The sequence below is a fragment of the Bombus pascuorum genome, chromosome 11 (genome assembly GCF_905332965.1).
Source record: "Bombus pascuorum chromosome 11, iyBomPasc1.1, whole genome shotgun sequence".
Lineage (NCBI taxonomy): Eukaryota > Metazoa > Arthropoda > Insecta > Hymenoptera > Apidae > Bombus > Bombus pascuorum.
Window position 1 is genome coordinate 9,227,563 of NC_083498.1, and position 23,082 is coordinate 9,250,644.

At 31.7% G+C, this 23,082-nt stretch overlaps 1 protein-coding gene and 1 long non-coding RNA gene across 3 annotated transcripts; one reads left to right on the forward strand and one right to left on the reverse strand.

Moving 5' to 3' along the window:
* The first annotated feature begins 1,191 nt into the window (after positions 1 to 1,191).
* On the forward strand, positions 1,192 to 22,909 carry LOC132912278 (ABC transporter G family member 20-like). 2 transcript variants are annotated; one of them, XM_060969626.1, is made up of 15 exons: positions 1,192 to 1,824; positions 17,985 to 18,123; positions 18,211 to 18,455; positions 18,579 to 18,756; positions 18,836 to 18,929; positions 19,458 to 19,661; positions 19,909 to 19,991; positions 20,072 to 20,303; positions 20,391 to 20,571; positions 20,663 to 20,778; positions 20,854 to 20,924; positions 21,004 to 21,092; positions 21,438 to 21,614; positions 21,784 to 21,870; positions 22,041 to 22,909. In XM_060969626.1, exons 2-15 carry the CDS (start codon positions 18,020 to 18,022, stop codon positions 22,250 to 22,252), a joined length of 2,073 nt encoding a protein of 690 aa, XP_060825609.1. In that variant the 5' UTR covers positions 1,192 to 1,824; positions 17,985 to 18,019; the 3' UTR covers positions 22,253 to 22,909. The 2 variants fall into 2 exon arrangements, with proteins under 2 accessions (XP_060825609.1, XP_060825608.1); XM_060969625.1 differs by lacking the exons at positions 1,192 to 1,824; positions 17,985 to 18,123; positions 18,211 to 18,455; positions 18,579 to 18,756; positions 18,836 to 18,929 and adding an exon at positions 19,165 to 19,392.
* On the reverse strand, positions 21,793 to 22,145 carry LOC132912344 (uncharacterized). Its single transcript, XR_009659184.1, has 2 exons — positions 22,013 to 22,145; positions 21,793 to 21,939 (listed from the first exon to the last, which is right to left on the reverse strand). It is a non-coding gene; the product is annotated as an uncharacterized LOC132912344 (long non-coding RNA).
* Positions 22,910 to 23,082: the final 173 nt, after the last annotated feature.

Sequence of the window (23,082 nt, forward strand, 5' to 3'; positions counted from 1 at the left end):
ACATTTAAGCATGAAATTTTGCACACCTTTTCAGTATAACAAAAGTTATATTTTCACAAAGTGTCAATTTCACATTCTCAATTGTACACGAATAATAAACAATTGAAGATAGTGCGATTTTTGGTGGTTTTTATTTATTTACGGCTCAACGAATTAACAATCTATTATCATTTGAAAGGGAATATTCTCTTTTTTTGTTTCAAAAATATTTATACTTGTCTACCTCGGGTAGAAAAGTAGATATGAACTTCTTTGTAGAACCATACAATTAAATGCGTTCCCGTAGCATGGAACTCAATAGGTTCTTGTCTATGCTACCGTGTGCTATTTTCAGCACTTGACCGCATGGCGCAGCACTAACCTCTGTTTGTACATACACATGTAATTCATATATTCGTCGTAGCAAATCATAGAATCATAGGCACAGTACTTTTTGTACCTTGTCAGTGTCTGTACCTGGTCAATGACTATATTTACCAACTTTTCAGAATCTGAATAAATTGGCAAGTGATTCAAAGTATAATAAGTTAAGACTATTTCAATTAAATAACAAACGTTATCAATAAATAAATTCAAACGATTTCTTTAAATATATAAACATGATCCACGTAAAATGTTCCATTAATTTTCGTAATGAAATAGCAAATGAGAATAGTAACGTTTTTCGAAAATACAGTGATCTAACAATTTTCTTAAAAATCATTATTCATTCATTCATTTATATACATATATCTTGATTTTTATCCACTTTTTCTTTAATATAAAGCAAGGAGTTGCTTCAGAGTTGAATTTCATAAATCGTTTTGTATGTATGTTTTAAGTTTAAACGTGAATTCGAATTAAAATTTGTAACCAAACTACGATCGAAGATTATCAAGAGGTAATTCATTTGCATAAATGCAAACCAGGACGATGGTTAATACTATCTAATACTAATATCTGTTTACTAACCAATATTTTATGTGATTGCGTCGTGATTGTTTATCGTACGATGTGATTGTGGTAGTCAGACACAGATGCAATCGCATAGAGCATCTCGAAAGCCTAGTAGAGAAAGAGCTACCTTTCCCCTTCTCTTTGGATGTACTCACATCTGAAATAAATACGTACAGGCTGTATGCCGCTTACCGATTCATGAAACCCCCACCTTCATCAGGTTAACTTAGGTTTGATCTTGATTTCCTAAAGGGAACAGTCTTCAGCGGCAGTCAGGTGGTCGACGGTGTGACGATCGGACGTTGGGAAGGATTTGGCTTACACGGAAATGTGTCTTAACTCTCTGTTAATACTGTCATGACACATACACCCGCGAGACCATTAGGTATTCAATAATCGGTCATTAGCAATTTCCAATCGGCACTTCATAACGAACAATTGTACTAACGATACCTCTTAAGAACCGTCGATATATTCTAACTTATACATGTACTTATATATATATTTTCACGGTTTTGATTCGCGCGCAAAATTACCGGCATTACCCGTAACTCGAGAGAAAAGGTTAGATTCGTGGTGCAAAGAGAAAAGTGTTCAGTGAAGAAACTCGAGAAAGTTGAACACACAACGAGAAACATTCGATAGATAACATAGTAAAAAAAGAGATACACGTGCGAGTTTTACCGTGTTTATATCTATTTTTGCGATACATTCTTTCAAGTAATTCGACGATCGTGTTTCCGTGTGAACTAGTGCACTACGTTGGGTCGCGATTATCGGAAATATCGAAAGGATCGATCAACTCGCAGCACGGACATTGACGTTTAAGAAGTGTTCGATTGTGTTTACCTTTTTACTTTCAAGAATCGAAGGACTATTCGCAGCGAGGTAAGTGAACCGGAAGTTCGGCTTATTACCATGGAATGTCAATGAATTCACTTTTCGTAGATAGCACGAACAGAGGAAGAATAACGGGAAAATTATGCAATTACATATCGTTGTCTTTTATTATGATCTTTCTCATTTTTCGTACACGAGGAATGACTGCTATAGTTTTGTAACAACGTTTGGCCAAATAATACTTAATTGTCATGAGAAAATACGATTGTTGTTAGAAAGTGAAATAATTATGTGGAGATTGTAATGATAATTAGACGGTGATCAGATATATTACATGTATTATTACTGTCGTTACTATTCGTACGTTAATCGAAACTACATATTATCGAAAAGCTGACATTAGAGGAATTTATTTTATGGAACTGTCCCTTTTGTTTTTCCGATATTGTATGGATATTAATTGTTGAGTCCATCGAAATCGGTTTCCTATCTAAAGAATGTATCAAATTCTTAATGACTATGTATATAGTAAATTCTTCATGGAAATAAGAAAATGGGTAAATTGACATTGTACAAGGTCGACATATTTGTTTCAAGTTTCATAGTTTTCGTAGTTATGTAGTTCTCTGTAATTAATTAATTACGAAAATTAGTATATTTTCAAGTAGTAGTGTCAAAATCATAGAATTAAAATCTTTTAATAAGAGGTATAGAATCGCGTTTAATGAAAAATTAAATTTTCGATTGAAAATAAATTGGAGGTAATCAAAAATGCACCTAATTTCATTTTAATTAAACTTGGTATTTATCGATGCAAAGAAAATACTTGAAAATTGCATGAAACGAGCCCCATCGAATGATAATAGGTCATGGTAATTGTATAATCAATTCGCAGTTGTAATGACTATAGTTTTTAGAAGAGAAGGCTATACTTGTAGCGATTGCTTGTTCCCATTGACAATTCTTTTAAGACGCATGTTAGACGCACTAGGATGAAGAAAATTCGTTTTACGAATCTTTTTTCCGTCAAATCCTTTTTCCTATACATGTTCTTTCAATTTCATTGTCGTATCTTTAAAATCGTTGAAATTAAGGTAAGTTTTGTAAAAAAATTCTCTGCACTCTGTGTAGCGAAACAAAAGTTACCGAAGTCAATTATTCGTAGCAAGTATAGCTTATTAGATAGGCATTTCCTTTTTTTTTTTTTTTTTTTAAATAAAAGGTATCGATCTTTTGGCACTTTTATTACAAAAAATTTAGTAAAAAATATAGTTTGGACTGCTCGTGAACTAGGATACATGGCGAAATTCTGTGGACATAATATTAACCTAAAAAGAAAAAACTATTAGTCTGCTTTCACGTTAAACGATGAAAGCACTCTTTATTGACATATAATTAAAATTTCAAATTGATCGGACCAATACTTTCCTTTTAATTGTGCTAAGCAGTTGCGAAAACTTGTTCGGTGAACATCGCGTTTAAATTCTATTTCTCTACAAATTAAAGTGAAAAAATTTATGTAGCTTAATAAAAACACATGAAAAGTTGCAGATTAATTAATTTCATACTGTTTTCTAATGAAAAATGCAATGAAAATCGAAGTTTCCAAAAGAAAAAAAAAAAATAAGAAATTCATTCTTAAATTTAGTTGAAATTAATTTTTGAATAGGACAATGCCTGTCTTATAAATACACACTGAAACAGATTTGAAAAACTTTGGCAAAATTATCGTCTAATTTAAGCGCCAAACATTGTTGCCAGTATATTTTGAGAATTAACATGCTATTATATAACAAAGTAACATCGTTACAATGTTTGCTGATTTCTTTATTTTCCTGATTCGCTGTTCCTTTCATAACACAATGTAAAGGTTGGACAGCGATGGATATCTTAAGGACCCGCTAGTAAATGTTGCGTAACAGAAGAATAAAGTAAGGCGGTAGCTAGTTAACTGTCTAATTCACGACATTTATGATAGGAAATCAGAAATCTCGGTACCATGGAATTTAATAGTAAAATAGTGGTCCATTTGATTATACAGTTTTGACAGGTTTCAAGATAGGGTCGTAATTTGTGAAACAAGCAAGGAAGAGAATACTTAATGCACGTATAGGTATAATTCACACTTATGTTGCACTTTGCAAGATTTTTCCCAAGGAAACCGCAATTTTGTGTTATTGCAATTTTTTGATACATTTGATACATTGATACATTAAATCCCAAATGATACGGTACAACGGAAAAGAATAGAGCTGCATAACAAAGTTAACGAATGACTCGGTCGGAATGTTTATAATTATATATATTTATACAATGGTATATTTTGTAAATACAGGAAATATATTTAAAATACAACAGAGCGCTTATCTGAAGAAACCTTGATACAATTATCGTACCGTTATTTCAACATCGAAATACCACAATGTCCGAACGTTTCATTATCTGAATTTCCTATTAGTAAATGCTTTTCTCCATTTCAAATATGTACATACGTTGTAAGTACATTTCTTACCTTATACAAAGTGTTCTTTGCTCTCTTTGAACGAGTGAATTTTATTATTTATTTATTTATAATATATTATATGTAATTAAAAAAGCTCGAAAGCGGCGTAAGTGCAGAATTAACAAAGATACAGGAAACTGGAAAAATTACGTTCGCAGACATAAAGACACAAAAATATGTTATTAAAAATTGTCTAAAGCATGTAGATTGCTCGGGTGCTCGACAATAGAAACAATTTTATTAGAATGAAAACAGGAAACGAAAGTAGAAACGGAGAGGAGTCTTCTCGTGCCGACGCATTCGGAAATGTACATTGACGGTTCAAAGTACGAAAGAATACAACTCTATACAGTTAACTATGTTGCAAATATTATGCGAACTTGTATCCAAGAAGATATAGGATCTGTAAATATTTCAAGAATCTGTCCATCAATCCGAACGTGTACTTGAACGAATGATATTTCATATCAGAAAAACGATTGTTATCCGAAAATTTCTTTGTTCGAACAGTTTTGTCTGCATATTACTTCGAATGAACGAAGCTCTCCTGTATCATAACATTTTCAACAATCTGCAAACAGATTTACATAATCCTGTAAAACGTAGACGAACGAATGAAATAAAAGTTTTGTGACATTAAATTCATCTGTGCAAAGCTGGGAATTTTTTTGTTGAAATAAATTTCCAGATTTTAATTTTATTCGTTTGATAAGGAAATTTGCAAATTTCTATTTAATGGAACACTAATTTTTACAGAGAAATTCCATGCCAATAAGAACTAGGAGGGGACAAACGAAGAGATCGTGACTATCACTCGTAAGTGGTAGCTGTACGATTTATCGCCAAGTTGATGAGTTAATTAATATGATACATACAAGAGGGGTAAGAGCACGTTGAAACGAGGGTCAAAAGATCTCGACGAACCAAGAAATATTTGCGTTGCATGCTCGAAACAGAGCTATTCAACTATTGTATAATGTTTATTTTACTTATTTCGAACGTGACGACAAAAGAAAGCGAGAGTACGAAACCGTGTATTCCTTCTTCTCTATTCGGAATCGCTTCATTTGTTGAGGCACTCGAATCGAAAGTTATCACATCACTGGTTTCAACCTCAAGTTGAAAAATCTCACAACAGGAATCCTTTATTTCTCACGTTTTCTCTCTTTTTATGAAAGAAAATGCTACGTAATGGAATTTTTTCTCCCCCGTTTTTGACGTCCCGAATATTAAAATCAACTTTCGCCTTATTATTAATTTAACGATTATTTCTTTAAAATATCCTAACCATGGTTTTCCCAATCATAGCTATCGTAATGATATCTTACATGCAACAACGTAAACGATAAATTAATATACAAACTGCGATAATGTAATGAACATAGATATAGCAGATGGATCAATTTAGGAAAAATGTAATAAGTAACGATATAAATTTCCAAGAATAACAATAAAATTAATCACTTCTGCATGCAGATTCAATCCAGTCGAACAACGAACGCTAAGACATTTCAATGTATAAACTTTGATACGAGATAGTTACCTAACTAGGCATTTATGTGCATACATAATTAACAATGTACGACACGTGTATATCTTCATCCGATCATTTACACCTCACGCAAAAATTAACCGGAATATGCTCGAAAAGCGATCAGTCGTTGGTAGCCAGTGATGCTGCCCGATCAATCCTTTCGACGCGAATTTCTCCGTCGCGAATTTACTTTCTACATTCGCCTATTTTCGTTGCCTATTGGCCACATGGATTCTATGACTATGCCGCGTTGCATCGTACAATTTCAATCTGAAAATAAAACCATCAACTGATGTCGGTTACTAATTATCCAGGTTACACGCACTTTTTTGTAATTTGAATTTAAAAAATTCCCTGTAATTATAATTCAGATTCATGGAAAAATTAGGTTGTCTTCATATATATATATATATATATAGGATCTTGTGGAATGGAAGAGATGCGATAGATCAGAGCTGTCATAGTCAAATTTCGTATTAGATCGTTGTCAGATACAGAAGAGATTCATTTAGACGAATATACGTAGATACCGTTTATGGTAAATAAGTTTTTCATGTATGCTAATTTTTATCAAGTGTCAATCTTGTAAAAAAATTTTGTGTCATTACTCAAGTTTGTACAAATAAAAAGATTCCACGTGTCGGTTAAGATTGATCTAAGCTTGAAATTGCTATCTTAAATGTCTTTTTCTTCGTAACAAATGATCTCAGATTTAATTAACATAACGGTCGTTACTGTAAGAGCAATTGACATTGCTTTGGAGTATTTGGTATTTGTACTTGAATATGAATATATTCAAACCCCAAATTAATTTTTCGATAGAACATGTTTCTTCATACATCACGTGTATCGTAGGAATGAAACTTAGAAGTAAATAAGATTGAGACAAGGCGGGTTGGATTTAAGAAACTGTTCACGTTATTCAGAACAAAATCATCTTATAACAAAAGATAATGACGTTCCAACAAAATAAAAGGGAAAAGTGAGTTATTCACTTTCTCTATAATTCCTCGTCAACGTAGACAGATATTATATAAAAGAGTATTTTACAAAATCAGTGCAGAAGATAAACAGAACATAGAACTAAATCTGTATTAATAAAATATTTTAGTTATAGCCTAAAATATAGAAATATATATAAAAGATATAAAATATTTGTCATTTAACCGCGTATCACCATTATTATTTATACTGTAGTTATTACCATATGAAAAATCATTTTACGTAACCTTCACCTTAGTCGTGTCTTGCTAAGAGCATCATTATTATGATCATTCAACTTTTTTGTTATCAGGTATGATCTTGCAATGTCGTTATTGCTAATGAATTTTTATTTCCTGTTGATAATTTCAATGGTCAAATGCAAAATCTCTTCAAAGAGTTCATATCGGAATTCTTTTAAATAAATTTACAACTTGGTAATAAATTACCATGTTTCAAGGTTTGCAATATTTTTTTTTAACTAAAATAATTCTGTTCAAAGTAATTTAAGAAATGATACCGGTTAATATGACATTATTATTTTAACTACGAAATATGATATAATTGATTGATTATTTCTAATTGGTTTTAAATGTTCACATGTTTTAGGATTATAAATGTCCAACTATAAATTAGTAAATATAATAATTTTGCAAGAGATAATAAAAACAAGCTTATTAGATGTTTTTTCTAAAATAATGTTGAGTGAAAGTACAGCAATATCTTATCAGACAGGTATTTTGCAACTGTGTTCATTGTAACACTTAACTTTATCGATAAATCAGAAAGATACAAAAATTTACAAAATACCTATTAACCATAAGTTATAGCGTTTTCTGCTTGAAACAAACCCGATACCATTTTCTTAGTTACAGATATAATTCATAAAATGTAATTTATGAAATCGTGTATCTGCGAATAAATCTATAGCGATAATGTTTACTGAAAACTCGTATTCTATAACATTTTCTTCGCAACGGGAAAGACTTGAACACGTGTCTCGTTTCTGAAAAATCGAAAGGTCAATCGGTGACGAATATATCGATTTGACGAACACCCTGTGGAAACTTATACGCGCTCCAATTGTCACTAAGAATGATATACGTTCACTCGAGAACCAGGTTCTAAGTTAGCAGCGAACGAGTTCAATCACACTGCGATTATACGGAAAATTGTACGATATTATCACAGTTTGCATGGATTCGTCCTGGATTTATCATTACAGTGCTGCGCAAATTCCTGGATTGAATTTTTTGATTAAATAAAGATAAATTAAATTAAAGATATTGTTCTTATTAAATTGTCATCAGTGATTTTTTGACAAATATTTGAGGTGTCAAATTTATATCAGAGATATTAAAAACAACGATATAATGAAATATGCCACGGGAGAGAAAAAAAACCAGCGTTTGCTTGTATATTTAAGCATTTCGACAGTCATTTAAATGTCAAAAAATGTATTTTCATGAATTTTTAAACTTTGCATGAAGTTTAGTCTCTACTCTACAATATAAAAATGCTAAATTCTTGCGATTGACGAAACTATTTCATCTGTATTTTACAATTTATCTTTTATGTTTTTGCATTCTGAAATTTTTGCAATTTGTTGTAAATTATATCGCTAATGAATTGTTAAATCAGTTTTACGATAATTTTCATTGTTATACAACTCGTATATTATTTCTCCTGTTATTTTAATTTTATTAAGTATATAACGTATTACAACATAGTAACATTATACAATATCAACAAATAATGTCATTTCAATTGACACATCTTGACCGATTCATTCTCTTTGCTCTCTAAACAGGATCTTTAGATTGTTTTCAAAGACAATTCGAAGCTCATATTCATTTTATGATGTTCGCTTATGACAAGGGAATGTAATAATTATCCGCAAACCATATACTGCCGTAATTACTCAAATTAATACTATTTCATTTTTGCTGTTTGTCAAGATTGCTATCGAATTACATATGAAAAATGAATAAATTACTATCCTTCGTCGTGGTTACATAAACGTTCTGAATATTATTATTGGGCATGTCATTGTCTTTTGTTAATATTTTTTTGATGGTTCTCTATATATATTCATTAATGTCTTTACATATGAATGTATTTTTGCTCTATTCAGCTCTTCGTCTTCTGTATCGTTCGATCTAATAGTAAAGATCTAGGAACGTGCATGGAAAAGGTTTTACATGGAATTTGTATTTACTGATTTTTATTAGTTTTTTCTATTATATACATTTATATTTATAAATACGAATATATATTTTTTTATTGTATTAATTTTTACATAGGAATCTTGACAAGAGATTAAATATGTATAAAATACTGTTACATATAAAAAAAGTTAAATATGAATGATATAATATTAAACGCTCAATTTATTGAATAAAATAAAATTGCATATTTATTGATTTTTATTAGTTTTTTCTATTATATATATTTATATTTATAAATACGAATATATATTTTTTTATTGTATTAATTTTTATATAGGAATCTTGACAACAGATTAAATATGTATAAAATACTGTTACATATAAAAAAATTAAATATGAATGATAGAATATTAAACGCTCAATTTATTAAATAAAATAAAATTGCATATTTACTGTTGCTGACGGATACGTTGCATTAATTCAATTACATATTTGTGCACAGACGTGCGTGTCACATACATGCTGACTGCTGACACTTTTATGCTGTGTATCTTGACTATGTATAGGAGGCTAAAAAGCTATTTGAAATTGTTATTTAAATTCTTGGATTCATTCTAAAGATTCATTAGAATAATTAATCTTCATAATTATTGAATATCGAATTAAAAAGTGTTTGAGATATCTACGTGTGTTATATGAATGCGGAATGTAAATTAACATCTTGAAGTTGTAAACTAATTTGCGCAGTGATTAATGCAAAGTATGCATAGAATCAAGTATGCATATAATATAAATATTTGCCATGTTTGAGATTTAAATAAATCATACTGCATATATTATGTTTCCGATTATGTTTAGCATCTTCGAGGAAATTAATTTTAAAAATTCAGTAAGACTAGAATATTATTTTTGACAAATTTATTAGAGAGATATAAATGTAATGTTTATAGCGATGAACTATTTTTTGCATATATAAAGACCCAAATAAATACTTACTTAGAATATTAGAAATAAATACTTTTTTCTATAAATGATAATATTTTAATATATAAATAAGTTTTTTCAAAATTATTCATAGTATACATGCTACTGTTTCGTCTTATTCTCTTTTACCAATGCAGTTACAAAAAGATATCAAAGGAGAAAAATGAATGATTCAAAGAGTAACTATTACACATTTCTTTTCTTTTGAAAGTGTAATGGTACATGTGCAATCAACAATTGCACTATTTTTTTAAATGGAAATGCATACTCTGCTTTACATAGATAGATTCCTCTTATCATTCTATGACAAAACCATTAGACTTTCCTTTATCTTATACGTGATAAATTTGACAGAATTGTAATTAAAATATTTCGGTAATCAGTCAGTTCTTCAAGTTCTTACTTCGTTTAAATCTTATTAATTAATTTTCACTCTGTATTTTATTACCTTTGGATTTACTCAAAGCCCCTTCTCGTAGTATGCGTTTCCATTTACAAAAGTAACGCGACTGCCGATTGCACATGCGTTCATTGCATTTCTAAAGGAAGAAACATGCTCCTACGGATGTGGTACTCCTTGAACTATTCACCTTAAACATCTCTTTTGACACTTTCCCGTAACTGCACTGGTAACGGAGTTATAACGTGAAACAGTTGCGTCGATCACTCTGTATAACGTACAAGAATTCAATTAGCCCAACTTTAGTAAGACGTAACATAATATAGCATAACAAATTTAGAAAGCGATCGAGCACGATACATATAATATTATCCTTAAGCAAATATAAAGAGCGATGACTATTCCATTGTAGTTCACGAGCAATGGCCCACCTTCGCATAATCCGATCCTCAGACCAGGACTAGTTTCACGCACACCAACATCCAACCTATTCAGATACGTATTACACCTATATACGGATGATCTACCGTTATAAAGATACCTTCTATGTACTCTTAGATGTAGTTCTATCACGCGTCAGCCAGTTACGCTTGCAAAGCATGGCCGTGGGGAAAGGTATAACCTTAGGATAGTTCTTCAGTACTTCTCGTTAATCGTGTTCGTACTTTCCGATGCATTCCCGATGCATTCCTGATGCAATCCCGACTCTTGAAAGTTCGGAGCGGTTCGAATGTAAGTGAAGGAACGAAACAATGTTTAAAGATTCGATTTTCATCGATATCACGAGTCGTTGGAGGAAATTACAATAATTAGGGAGAGGGAGGAATCTAAATTAAGAGGATATTCAGTATAGAAGCGAGGAATCTCAATGGTTCGTTCTTTCATAGTGGATGTGTTTCGTATCGCGAAGAAACGAAAAGGTGATGATTTTAGTGACAGTGTTCAACGGAAGTTGGACTTTTAAGATCGAATAATTTCGGACAATTCGACTTTTTCTCGATACCTCGAGTTGCGATCCAATTCTTGGAATCGCGAAAATTCCTATTCGAAACTCTCTGATAGTCTTCTTGTTTTGTTGCAAGAAATAGACCTAGCTTCTCAGTCGATTATCGATAGCGTCTTTTATTAATATTTTTATGTATAGAATTTCGTATTATTCGTAGAATTATGTATTTTGTAATATTTTTCTATTTTATACGAAATACAAACAGTAACAAAAGATCGATCGCATGCCAAGCGGCCTCTTACTTATTATTGTGTTACCGGTATAAATCAACAGGTGGTGTTCAAAAAGTGGCGGCAATTTATTCCGCCGTGTGTCACCTTTTCCTTTAGTTCCGGACTTATTTAGTTTCCCCACTTTTAGTTCAGTTTAACGTGAAAAATGCAATAAACCATACGATGATCGACGATTTGGGTCCACCTATTCTTGTTAATTTGTCCCTCCGTGAAGATAACTTCATTTGAAATCTGAATACGATTTCTTCAGTCACTTTATTATAGCAATATATTCTATTAAAAAATATCTCCATTTCACTTTATATATGATGCTCGTTATCGAGAAACGATTATATCCTCATCCGGTGTTCATCGAGATAAGACTTTGAAATTAATTAAAATATTTCACGGGCAAACACGGTGAAAGTGTTTACGAATCACACGTTAGATCGCCGCTTGAGAAAGGAATTAAACAGAGATGTGAGAAAGTACACGGAGGTGTAAACGTCTCGCGTTATCATCGAACGAACGGTTCGTCCAACGTGCAAGTTTCCCTCTTTCCTAAATCGATTCGCCACCGAAGAAATTGCAACCGCATTATGCTCTTCTTTTACGGACATGCGTCGAGGAAGTAGAAAGGGGATTATTTCTTTCGTACTTAGAAATCGAGATTACTTCCGGAGAACGTTCACGGTCGAGATATGGACAAGATTAATCGATTAATGTTACGTGAAGAGAATCTAATGATACGCATGAAGATTTGCGTCACATTGAGAATTTTCTAGTTTTTAATATCAATGATTCTACGTTTTATAGACTGAGGTGACGATAAGTAGAAAACAAGAAAAAAATATGGAATATATGATGAAGAACATTTTGCTCTCTCTTCGATAAATTCTATTTCTCTCGAGTATCGGCGTAGTTTTAGGCTGCTGGTATATCTGGTTTCTGGATTAAATTATAGCGGTTTATTTATTGAGATAAGAATTCCGAATTCCTCGAGACCTGTCACTAAAACCTGTTTCTATAATTATAAAACACAAGATGATTCTAGCGACTATGGTGTCCATGGGTTGTTACGTCGTGTTATTTTCAATCCCACAGGATTCAGAACCTGGTCGTTACATCCGTATACATTTATTTAGAAAACAAATTTTATTTATTCTGATAATAGCCTTGAATCACAAGGATCGAGATCAGCCGCATGAAAACAAAATTTACATATAAAATCAATTAGACACACTTTATTTTTTTGAGACTATGATTTCAAATCCTGAAACGAAATGTCAAGTCTGGCAAAACGATAATACCTCACGATATAACAGTATTTTCGTTTTAAACGTTTGGACAGGATTATTTTCGTAACTACCAAAAATGGAGAGAAGTTTTCCTCGATAAAAGTTGTTTGTCATCGAGAGGGATGAGATCATCGCGAGGATGATTGTTCGATCTTGACATAACGTTCGAGTGATCTGTGAACATCACTTTTCAATTGTCGAATGTAATTTTATTGTACATTTTTCTAACTAATATCGAGATCTTCTCGAAACACTAGCTAATTAAGCACGTAATTTACATTTAATTATGTACATGTGTAATTTACAATTTTAGAGAAATGACTTCTTAAAGTTGACGTGCCATCGACATCAGCGTTACCCTCGAATGTATACCTCAAAAAGGATATTCAAAGGCTAAACCGTGTTACTTTTATTGATGAAAACTATTAACTTGAACAACGTCGATTCGATTCTGTTTATTAGATGCCATACGATTGCACAGTGTCATCGGTATTTATGTATTATTGCAATCTCGTAACTGGAGCAAAGGAAAGAATTTTATAATTAACTTATAATTGGTTAATCTCACGTTAGAAATAGGAATTAACGAATGTTCATTACATCATTTGCTATTGAAAAGAAAGTTGAATTTCTATTACTTCTAGGCTACGGATATTTGTCTTATCGCCAAGCGGGCAAAGGTTTTACTAATGTCATTCTAATTGCCTAAAACTAAATGCATTTTCTCGAAACACACGCACGCAAAAATCGGTTTCTTTTAAAGCCACTTTGGTGTATAAAGCTCGACCGGGCAACATTCTTGTACTGTACATTGGGTAACACTAATACCTGCGGCATATTGATCTTAAGAACTACTATTTCTAAAAAGGTATATATAAGTTACACATATAGATTAACATTTTGAAAAGATCTAGATATAGATTAGAATAAACATACGGCAAAAAACGTAGGTTTCTAAAATTAAAAATTCAAATGTGATCTTCACAAGTCGTTCCAACATGTATTTTTTCCATCCCACGCGATTTCTATGTAAAACGTATTTTTATATTTATGATAATTACAGGAATAGCGCGTGAATGTTTAAAACGCATATACTATGTAGCGATTATAAACGAAATACATATAGAGTTACAAACTTATAAAATATATTTTATATGTGTATGTGAATATATATAGGGCAAAAGTTGTACGATACCGAGGCGGTTTCTGTACTCGATTTTGCGATATCCTTGAAATCTGTAGTGAAATACATAGTAAAATATGTTTATGGATGTCTCCATTTTTCATTACATGTTCTTAGAATAGATTATTTATATAATATAAAAGTACTATACATTTTCTTATAATAGTTCATCGATCTATGAACTTTAAAATTCGATGTGATTTTTTATAATGCTACTACCGGTATGGCATTGCCTTGATATCTTTAAAACAATCAGCGGATTTCGAGCAATCGAATAATCAGACGGTATCGTGTATTGCTGTTAAATTCCAAAATTTACAAACGATAGCGGAAGACACGAGTTCGTAGTGTTTTGAAAACGTCGTCTGAGTATCAGTTACGAAAATCTGTAATAAATGATTTAAAAATTATAATATCAGAAGGTTTCAAAATCACTGCAAGGACAAATATACAAGAGAATTCTTCTCCGTGCTATTCAATTTTCTCGCGAAACATTTCTTACGTATCATTTATATTTTTAGAGATACTTGAGCGGTTTGATGTGAAACATATTTATAAGAAACAAAAGTGTAGCAAAATCACTAACGATATCGGAGCACTTGCAAGTCCGAAAACTCAAAACTGTAACATTCCCGTCTCTTAGAATACGACGCTCAAAAATATATATCCGTGTCTCTTAGAACTTGTCGAAACTGTGAATGTCGATAGCTCGATGACGTTTGAAAGATTTTGGCACGTGTCTCTTTTCGCAGTTATAATCTTGTTTTCTTAATAAGATAGTATATCTTTATTTACATAAATCAAGTTTGCATAATCGAGTTAACAAAAAATATTAGCTATGGGTTCACTGAAAATTTGATACTTTACAAACGATACTGATCTTGTGTCGATACTGATGTCGTCGAATCTTTCATTATTACATACTAAACATTTTTCACACATTGATTTTCAATTACCTCGTTTAGTTGTCTAATCAAGTTACTGAAATCGCTAGAGCGTAGCTAACTATGCTTTTCTATATTTTTGATATCTTCTGTTAGACGAATGGCCCACTTTTTAAAATTCTAACTTTCATTAATAACAAATAACAAATTTTCTCTTCATCTTATATAGAAAATCCATAATATGATATAACCTGGATTAGGTGTTCTTCGACAGAATCTAAATGTGAAAGTGCTGCTAAACCATCGTACGATAAAAGAAATAATATCTAATTTTAAATATGTTATGAATTTTCCAATGAACATTCAAAGTAGACTATATTTAAAAATTCCCCCAATTTCTAATACAATATCGTGTAATTACAATCAAAGGAGCGACCGTTACGAATTCGTGTCACACGATTACGATAACGCATATCAAAGGTAGATGTGTTGAATGATAAATATTGAATGATGGGGCCAGGTGATTGATATTTAATCTGTGTGAGCGAACCGATCAGAATTCATAATGACGAAAACAACGGCCTTTGTGAAACTTGTTGTAGCTCGATGTTTAACCGTATCGATGTCATCAAACTTATGCTATTGTATGTCATTCGATAACATGCATGTCTTTAGACGGAAGCTATAAATTACAAAACTAGTTATTAGTCACTTAGATAATATTCATAAATAATGAGTAATTTGATATCTGAGTTAATAGAATTCTTCGGTTGACATGATATTCATAAATGGAAAAATGAATGTAGCTTTAAGAAAAGAACTCTGGAACATTGAGATTCCAAACGATGTTGTGATGTCCTGATAAAACGTGGGATTAATAGATTAATTTCTATACATCTATCGTTAAACAATTTTTTTCAATAATCCGCACATTGAGAACGAAAGAAAATAGACCAAATCTACCGAGGTCAATCATTCCATTTCTGAAGAAATCGATTCAGTTCGTCGAAGAATCGTTTTGAAAAATTTACAAAAATAAACAGCATAGAGTTGCAATTACACTCATTAATTATAAGGTTCAGGGGCGACGTTAATCGTAGCGTGAAGAATTTGGCGAATTGATATTTCGTAAGACCCCCGATCGGAAGAGTTGAAAATCATTGAAGTGTGTAAATTTCGCGCAATTTTCTTGTAATAAATCTTGTAATAATTCGAAATTTCACGAATCGAGAAAATAGAAGAGACCATACAGAATTACGTAAAAAATAGATAATTTACTATAAGAAGAAACGATGTCTGATTCGAGTGGAAGAATAAGCCTCGATGGCCTTGGTGGAATTCCTCCTTAAGAGCAATCTATTCGGTATTACGTGATCGTTAGTCCTAGATTCACGGAGCCCTTTTACAGCGGTGAAAGATAAATAATATTAAAACGAACCAAGTTTGTTGAACACGTGAAAGAGTTGCCATACTTACTGCCGTTTAATGAAACGTTTCGACAGTGTGAATGTAGACCCACGGAATGTTGTATTACTTAAGACTGTCAGTTGGATATGTTGCCTAGGAGCAGCCGTACTTGTAGGACGAAAAAAAAAATACACACTTTTTTCTTCGTTTCTAGATATAGGTGATTCGTACGAATAGAACGTTTCTATAAGACGAAGAGCTGAAAATAAAACATTTCACGTGGATGTTAAACGAACGGATCATTTGTTGAACTTTCTTCTTCCTTCTGTATTATTATAAATACTCTTAATTTTAGGACTTTGACTTTCAATGACGTTTTACGTTTCTATTGAAATATGGCGTGCACATTTCTTAATTCTATTTCTTGAGATCGTGTAAGAATGCTAAACTGCGCGGGTCGTGGTGAAACATACGCGAAAAAATTGTTTTGTTTTAGATGAGATTATGTCCATGAGATGAAATTTTCCAGTTATTAATTTTTATGAAGTTGTTCTTAAGTAGTAAACAGCGCACTCTGATTCACATGTATTCTGCATTATAAAATACGAATTCATTATTTATTCTCGTTTCTTTGCCGAGATAGATAATTCACAGCCAACAGTTTTGTTGATATCAAACTCAATATATATATATTATATAACTCAATAATTGAGTAATATATAATATAATATATAATATTATTTAATATATATATTGTTTCATAAGTACTCCAAGCTGTATACAATATTATTTGTCTACAACACTTCAATATAGCAATTTATCGATAAAATATGATATACATTTTATCAAAATAAACAGTCTTCGTATTAATTTATTCCTGTGTAATGGTATTCTGATTTGCATATTAATAAACAGCTTTTCAAATTCAATACGTTAATTATTTTAGTCTTTGATAATTACGCGTAAAATGATTGATTATTTATTCTTTATACTGTAATGTGTATTTAATAGTTAATAAAATATAATTTATTATGGAGAACTAATAGAGAAGATTATTGAAATGGAAATTATTTTTCTAATACAGATTTATACGTTTCTTTAAATAACGAAAAAATTCTCATTTTGCATTTATTCGTTTCAAAATTAGTGTAGACAGCTTCAAATTATGTATTCAAATTATTTTCTATATTCGCCCTCTATCTACCTCTTTTTTAATCTATCTTGTCAATCTTGTCCTTGAAAGTATCTTACGAAATTTATTATTAGGATTATTAATGAATATTATTATTAGGATTAAGAATGGAAGACGGATAAAATTAATAAATTATGTTAGAATCTCAATTGCTGTGCCTATGTATAATAATTCATTTTTCGAATTTTTCAAATTGATTGGAGAATTATATTAAGATGTCTCAACGGTGAATATTTTGAATCATGTTCGATTAATTCCACATAAATTACGTGTTTCGAAGATTTCAAATCATTTTAATAGACATATTAATAAGTATATTGATATAAGTATAAAAAGGTAATAAATCTTACTAGTTATTAATTCACTGTTGATTTGTACACAAGTATACATTATTTTTCAAATATTCCTCTTGTTATGTATTCGTGAATATATGTGTATTTATCATTAATGTCATAGGTCGCAATTTTTAGTTGCAATTGGTGCCTTGCAAAATGGCAGGGCAAAATGCAGTGATCGTCAGGAATGCGAAGAAAACATATGGTGGTCAAGTATACATCTTGAATGGTGTGAATGTTACTGTTCCCAAAGGCTGTATGTGAGTAAAACGTTAGACAGAATTCATGTTATAACATCTTTTAAAATTTTTCCAATTTGCTCATTATACGTACATTACTTTACACAGATATAGCTTACTGGGAGCTAGTGGATGCGGAAAAACCACTTTGCTTTCTTGCGTGGTTGGCGTTCGAAAATTGGATTATGGTGATATTTGGGTCCTTGGTGGCCAGCCGGGAACCAAAGATTCTGGAATACCAGGGCCTCGTATCGGTTACATGCCGCAAGATGTTTCGCTGGTCGGCGAATTTTCTGTGATAGACGCGCTTTTCTTTTTTGGAACAATCAGTGGCATGGAAAAATTTGAAATTGGTAAATTTAAGGACTTAGTACTATACTCTTATATTTTTCCCTTACGAATGCAAAAGAATTGTACATTATCGAATCGTATAGGATTTAATTTAAATTGTTAGATATTTTCAAATTTATTTTCAGAAGAAAGATACATAGAATTAAAGGATTTACTCCAACTACCACCCAAGGATCGTTTGGTGAAGAACATGAGCGGTGGCCAGCAAAGAAGAATATCCTTCGCAGCAGCTCTGCTTCAGAAGCCTGAACTGCTGATCCTCGATGAACCCACTGTCGGTTTAGATCCAGTTTTAAGGGACAAGCAAGTATACTTTCATTTCCTTCCATCTTTTTTAAACTTAACGTAAGGACAATAACATAAACGGAGACTTTTTGCACAGTATTTGGAACTACTTGGTGCAGATTACAAAGCAAGAAGGTGTCACGGTGATTATCACTACGCATTATATCGAGGAAGCAAAGCAATCTGATAAGGTAAATTGCATAATTGAATGACGAAGTAAACGTTCGTATCTTTCAATCATGACGAACAGCTATATAGATAAACTAGTTAAGCATAAATTATCTTATCAAATCAATGATTACATAGTAAAACTAGCATATATTAACAAGAAAAGTTAAAGATCATGCGCGCAGGTATTAGCCTTAGCAAATACGTATTTTACAAAACAAATTCACTTACGTAAACTTTCGAATCATTTTTACTTCAGTTGAATCAATACATATGTTGATTAGGTATTCTTCAATACTATTTTCATTTCAGGTAAGTTCCAGTATCCGAGCGATAAATATTCGACAATTATTTATCGACACTTTCTTTATTTTCTTTTCATATATTTTCATAATCCTATTTTATTCGTTTGCGTTCGTAATAGTAACAGCCTGTATAATTGTACTTTATAATAACTGCCTTGATGACATTGTTCTAGCAAGAAAGGTAAAGCGGGCTGCTATAAAAAGATAAGTTTCATCGTATGTTAATGTCGCTATTATACTCTTTAGATTGGATTGCTCAGAAATGGCCAGCTGTTGGCTGAATCATCACCGAATGAATTATTGGAGAGATTTCAAACCGACTCACTGGAGGAGGCCTTCTTAGCTTTGAGTCAACAACAAACTGAGGATTTACGAAGAAATAATCCGATCCCTGATACTTCAGGGGGGATTAATCCGATTCATAATTCGTACGATGTCGGAAACACGAAGGTGATACAACCCTTCAAGCTTATTCAGAGTTATTTATATCTATATAAATCAAAACATACAAGTTCTTCCAAACATTACATAATGTTTCGGTGCTGCGGTGTTTGATGGTCTTCTAATCACCCATTTTCGCCAGAAAAAATTCAATTATATCGATAAATCATAGAACAAAGTATTTCTCTTTTTCTGAATGTAAGAAATATTTGATTTTATTTGTTAATGTGAAACAACAAAAAAAATCATGTTTCAGCAGAGGACGTTTCAAAGTAACTGGAAGATGAGAATTATGGCTTTGCTTTATAAGAATGCGCTTCAGTTTTTGCGTCATCCTGGGTAAATGTTATAAGATATTTGATTATTAATGAAGATTACGTACGAAAAATTTAGTTGACGATGTCTTTGCTTGTCCTTAGGGGGTTCTTATTTTCAATCGTCTTACCAGTGTTGGAAATGATGCTGTTCTTTCACACGATTGGTCCAGACCCAAAAAATCTCAAGATATACGTAGTGAACGAAGAGATTGGTGCCTGTAATAATCAGAAATATTTAGGCAATGTTACATACTACAACGAAGAGCATACGTGCAAGTTCACCGATCTCAGTTGTAGGTTCATAGCCAGCATGGACGATGATATTTTGAAGATGGTGTGTGAAAAATATATTTTTTAAGAAAAGGACTATTTTAAGAGATTAATAACCAATCGATAATTGTTAATCGTATTTTTGTTTCAGAAATTTTATGATAATTACGAAGAAGCGAAGGAGAAATTGATGCATAATCGCGACGCCGTTGGAATAATGTATTTTCAGAGAAATTTTTCACTTGGAATGGAACAGAAGTTAGAAAATATGCTCACTGTATCTGACGATGTTATTTCAGCTTCTATGATCGACGTCGAGCTACATACTCCAGGTATGTGACAAAAATATAACTGACGTAAAATTAATTGTTTCCCAATGGATCTAGAACGATCATCTATCCACGTTTTCCTTCAATGTTGTAGGGAGAGAAATTATTTTATTCGTAAAGCAATACCTATACAAAATGTTCATAGAAGAGTTTGAGAAAATTGTTGTGGAATGTGGAATTAATAAAAAGTACGCAAATATTCCAATAAAGGTGTGTATATGTTAAAAAACAAATCAATATTTGTGAAAATGATCCAGAATGATACTATATTTTTTAATATTATAGTTTGAAGATCCGATTTATGGTAAGAAGGAAATGGACTTTGGAGCATATGTCACACCAGTATTTTTGTTAACGTAATACTTTTTCTGTTGCAAATTACAATTTTCCTACGAATTATAGTTTCATCTTTATGTATAAATTTTATTTCTCTAGAATGTTATTCGTGTTGGCAACATCTATTTCTTCGAGTGCAATCATAGTCGATCGTCATTCTGGCATATGGGACAGGATCTTAGTTCAAGGTAAATTCAAATATCTGGTTTTTGTTTCCTTTGTTTAACGTGTTAATTTTATTTATACGGAAATGAATTCTGAACGTGGAAAATTTGTACTATGAGAGAAACGAATTTGATTACGTCATTCTTTATCTTTGTTCCTTTTTTTTATTTTACGTTCGCTCTATCACTGAGCATCTAATGAAATCACTAAATGTGAAATAAATCATATCTTGACAAGCTCACTGTATGTATGACAAATAATACATTGTCTATAATATTAAACTGTCATATAAGACGCATAGAATTATTGCACAATTGTAAAACGATTAATTACATTGTTATTGATCCATAAATATTCATGTAAAATAGGTGTTACCACCGTAGAGATTCTGATTGCTCACTTGATAACGCAAGCTATAATAATTGTATTTCAAGTAGGAATTGCGTTATATATTGGTTTCGAGCAGTATGATATGTATTGCGAAGGATCGAAGATCGGTGTCATCGTGATGAGTATGCTAGAAGGATTTTGTGGAATGGTATACGGTAAGCTTTCGACTTAATTAAAGTTAGCAAATGAATATTCTCGATGGTTACGTTACAATTCAATTGTATATTCAATTATAATTTCAATTTCAATTATAATATAAATTCAGTATTACTTGAATTGTAAACTTTATGACAAAATATTTTAATGGGAAAAAATCATTTGTAGGTCTCTTCATATCAGTGTCATGTACTTCTCATAGTGTAGCCAATTATGCGTCAACGGGAACTTTTTATCCATTGCTTCTTCTTTGTGGTGAGTGATTAAACATAAGTTTATTTATTGTAGTATCATTTACTACTAAGAGCGCAAGATGTTTGGAATCTGTCAGAGAGATCAAAGAAAAATTGGTGTACGTCTAATGTGTATAATATGAAAAAATACATAGAATACATACTTATTCAAAACATTTTGACATTTTCAAGGATTGATCTGGCCAATCGAGGGTATGCCGAAATTTCTTCGATGGCTTAGTTTAACGATGCCTATAACGATACCAGGAAATTCACTAAGGCAGATTATGGAAAAAGGGACTGACCTCGACGAGCTGGAGGTATACTCAGGATTTTTAGTGGTCACTGTGTGGATTTTTGTCCTCGCATCCATTTGTCTGTTTCGATTAAGATATAAATCTTGATCTCGATATAAAGATTAAAATTAATGTGAAAAAAGACATTGAATTGGAAAATAAACCACCTTGTATCGTTTAAATAGTGAAAAAGGCATCTTTCTTCGCAAGCTTTACAGGGTTAGTTCGTTCTAAATTGATGTAGTATAAAGTTAGTTAGTAGCTGCGTATATGTGTATACTAGCGGGATATTGCGTTTCTATATATATTACAAAATTGTAATATGTTTTTTGTAACTACACGAAAGTGGAGGATTACGTTAAGGAATCTCACCGACGTCATTAATGTACATTTTGTCCATATACATAAGTGTAGACGTGCGCAAACAAAGTTTCTTTAAGTATTCTTAGATTATTATATTTTATATAAAAAATGCGTTAGTTGTTGATTACTTAGTAACTAAGCGGAAAAATGTTAGGAAGAGGATATGCCTTTACCTCGTACTTTTACTCTTCGTTTAAACTTCTTGTGTCTACAGCTCTGGCATTGTATCGTAATCGTCCATATCAATGCTTGATCTATAAAAATGTAATCATGAAACAGAACATGTTCCATCAATGTTATAGTTATGTAATATTGGATAGCAGAGCATTCAGGGAGATAATGAGAAAAAATAAACATAACGAAAATGAAATGATCAATCGTTTCGGCACCAATGAAATGTAATTTGTTATTTTTGATTTATTGATCTCCTCTTACATGTTTTTTTTCCACAGATATACATGTGTTACAACACTCACTATTATCGGAGATTAACATAGTATACAAACATATACAACGTGCGAACTATGCGTGAGAATTTCCCGTTTGTCTTTCTTTTTCATAACTCGTTCTTAGGC

What these genes read in the sequence shown, in the direction of transcription:
- LOC132912278 (XM_060969626.1), top strand. Translation starts at nt 18,020, where the DNA reads ATGGCAGGGCAAAATGCAGTGATCGTCAGGAATGCGAAGAAAACATAT. An exon ending in CATGGAAAAATTTGAAATTG is followed by an intron (nt 18,456 to 18,578) that starts GTAAATTTAAGG and finishes ATTTATTTTCAG; the next exon opens with AAGAAAGATACATAGAATTA. An exon ending in ACACCAGTATTTTTGTTAAC is followed by an intron (nt 20,925 to 21,003) that starts GTAATACTTTTT and finishes TTATTTCTCTAG; the next exon opens with AATGTTATTCGTGTTGGCAA.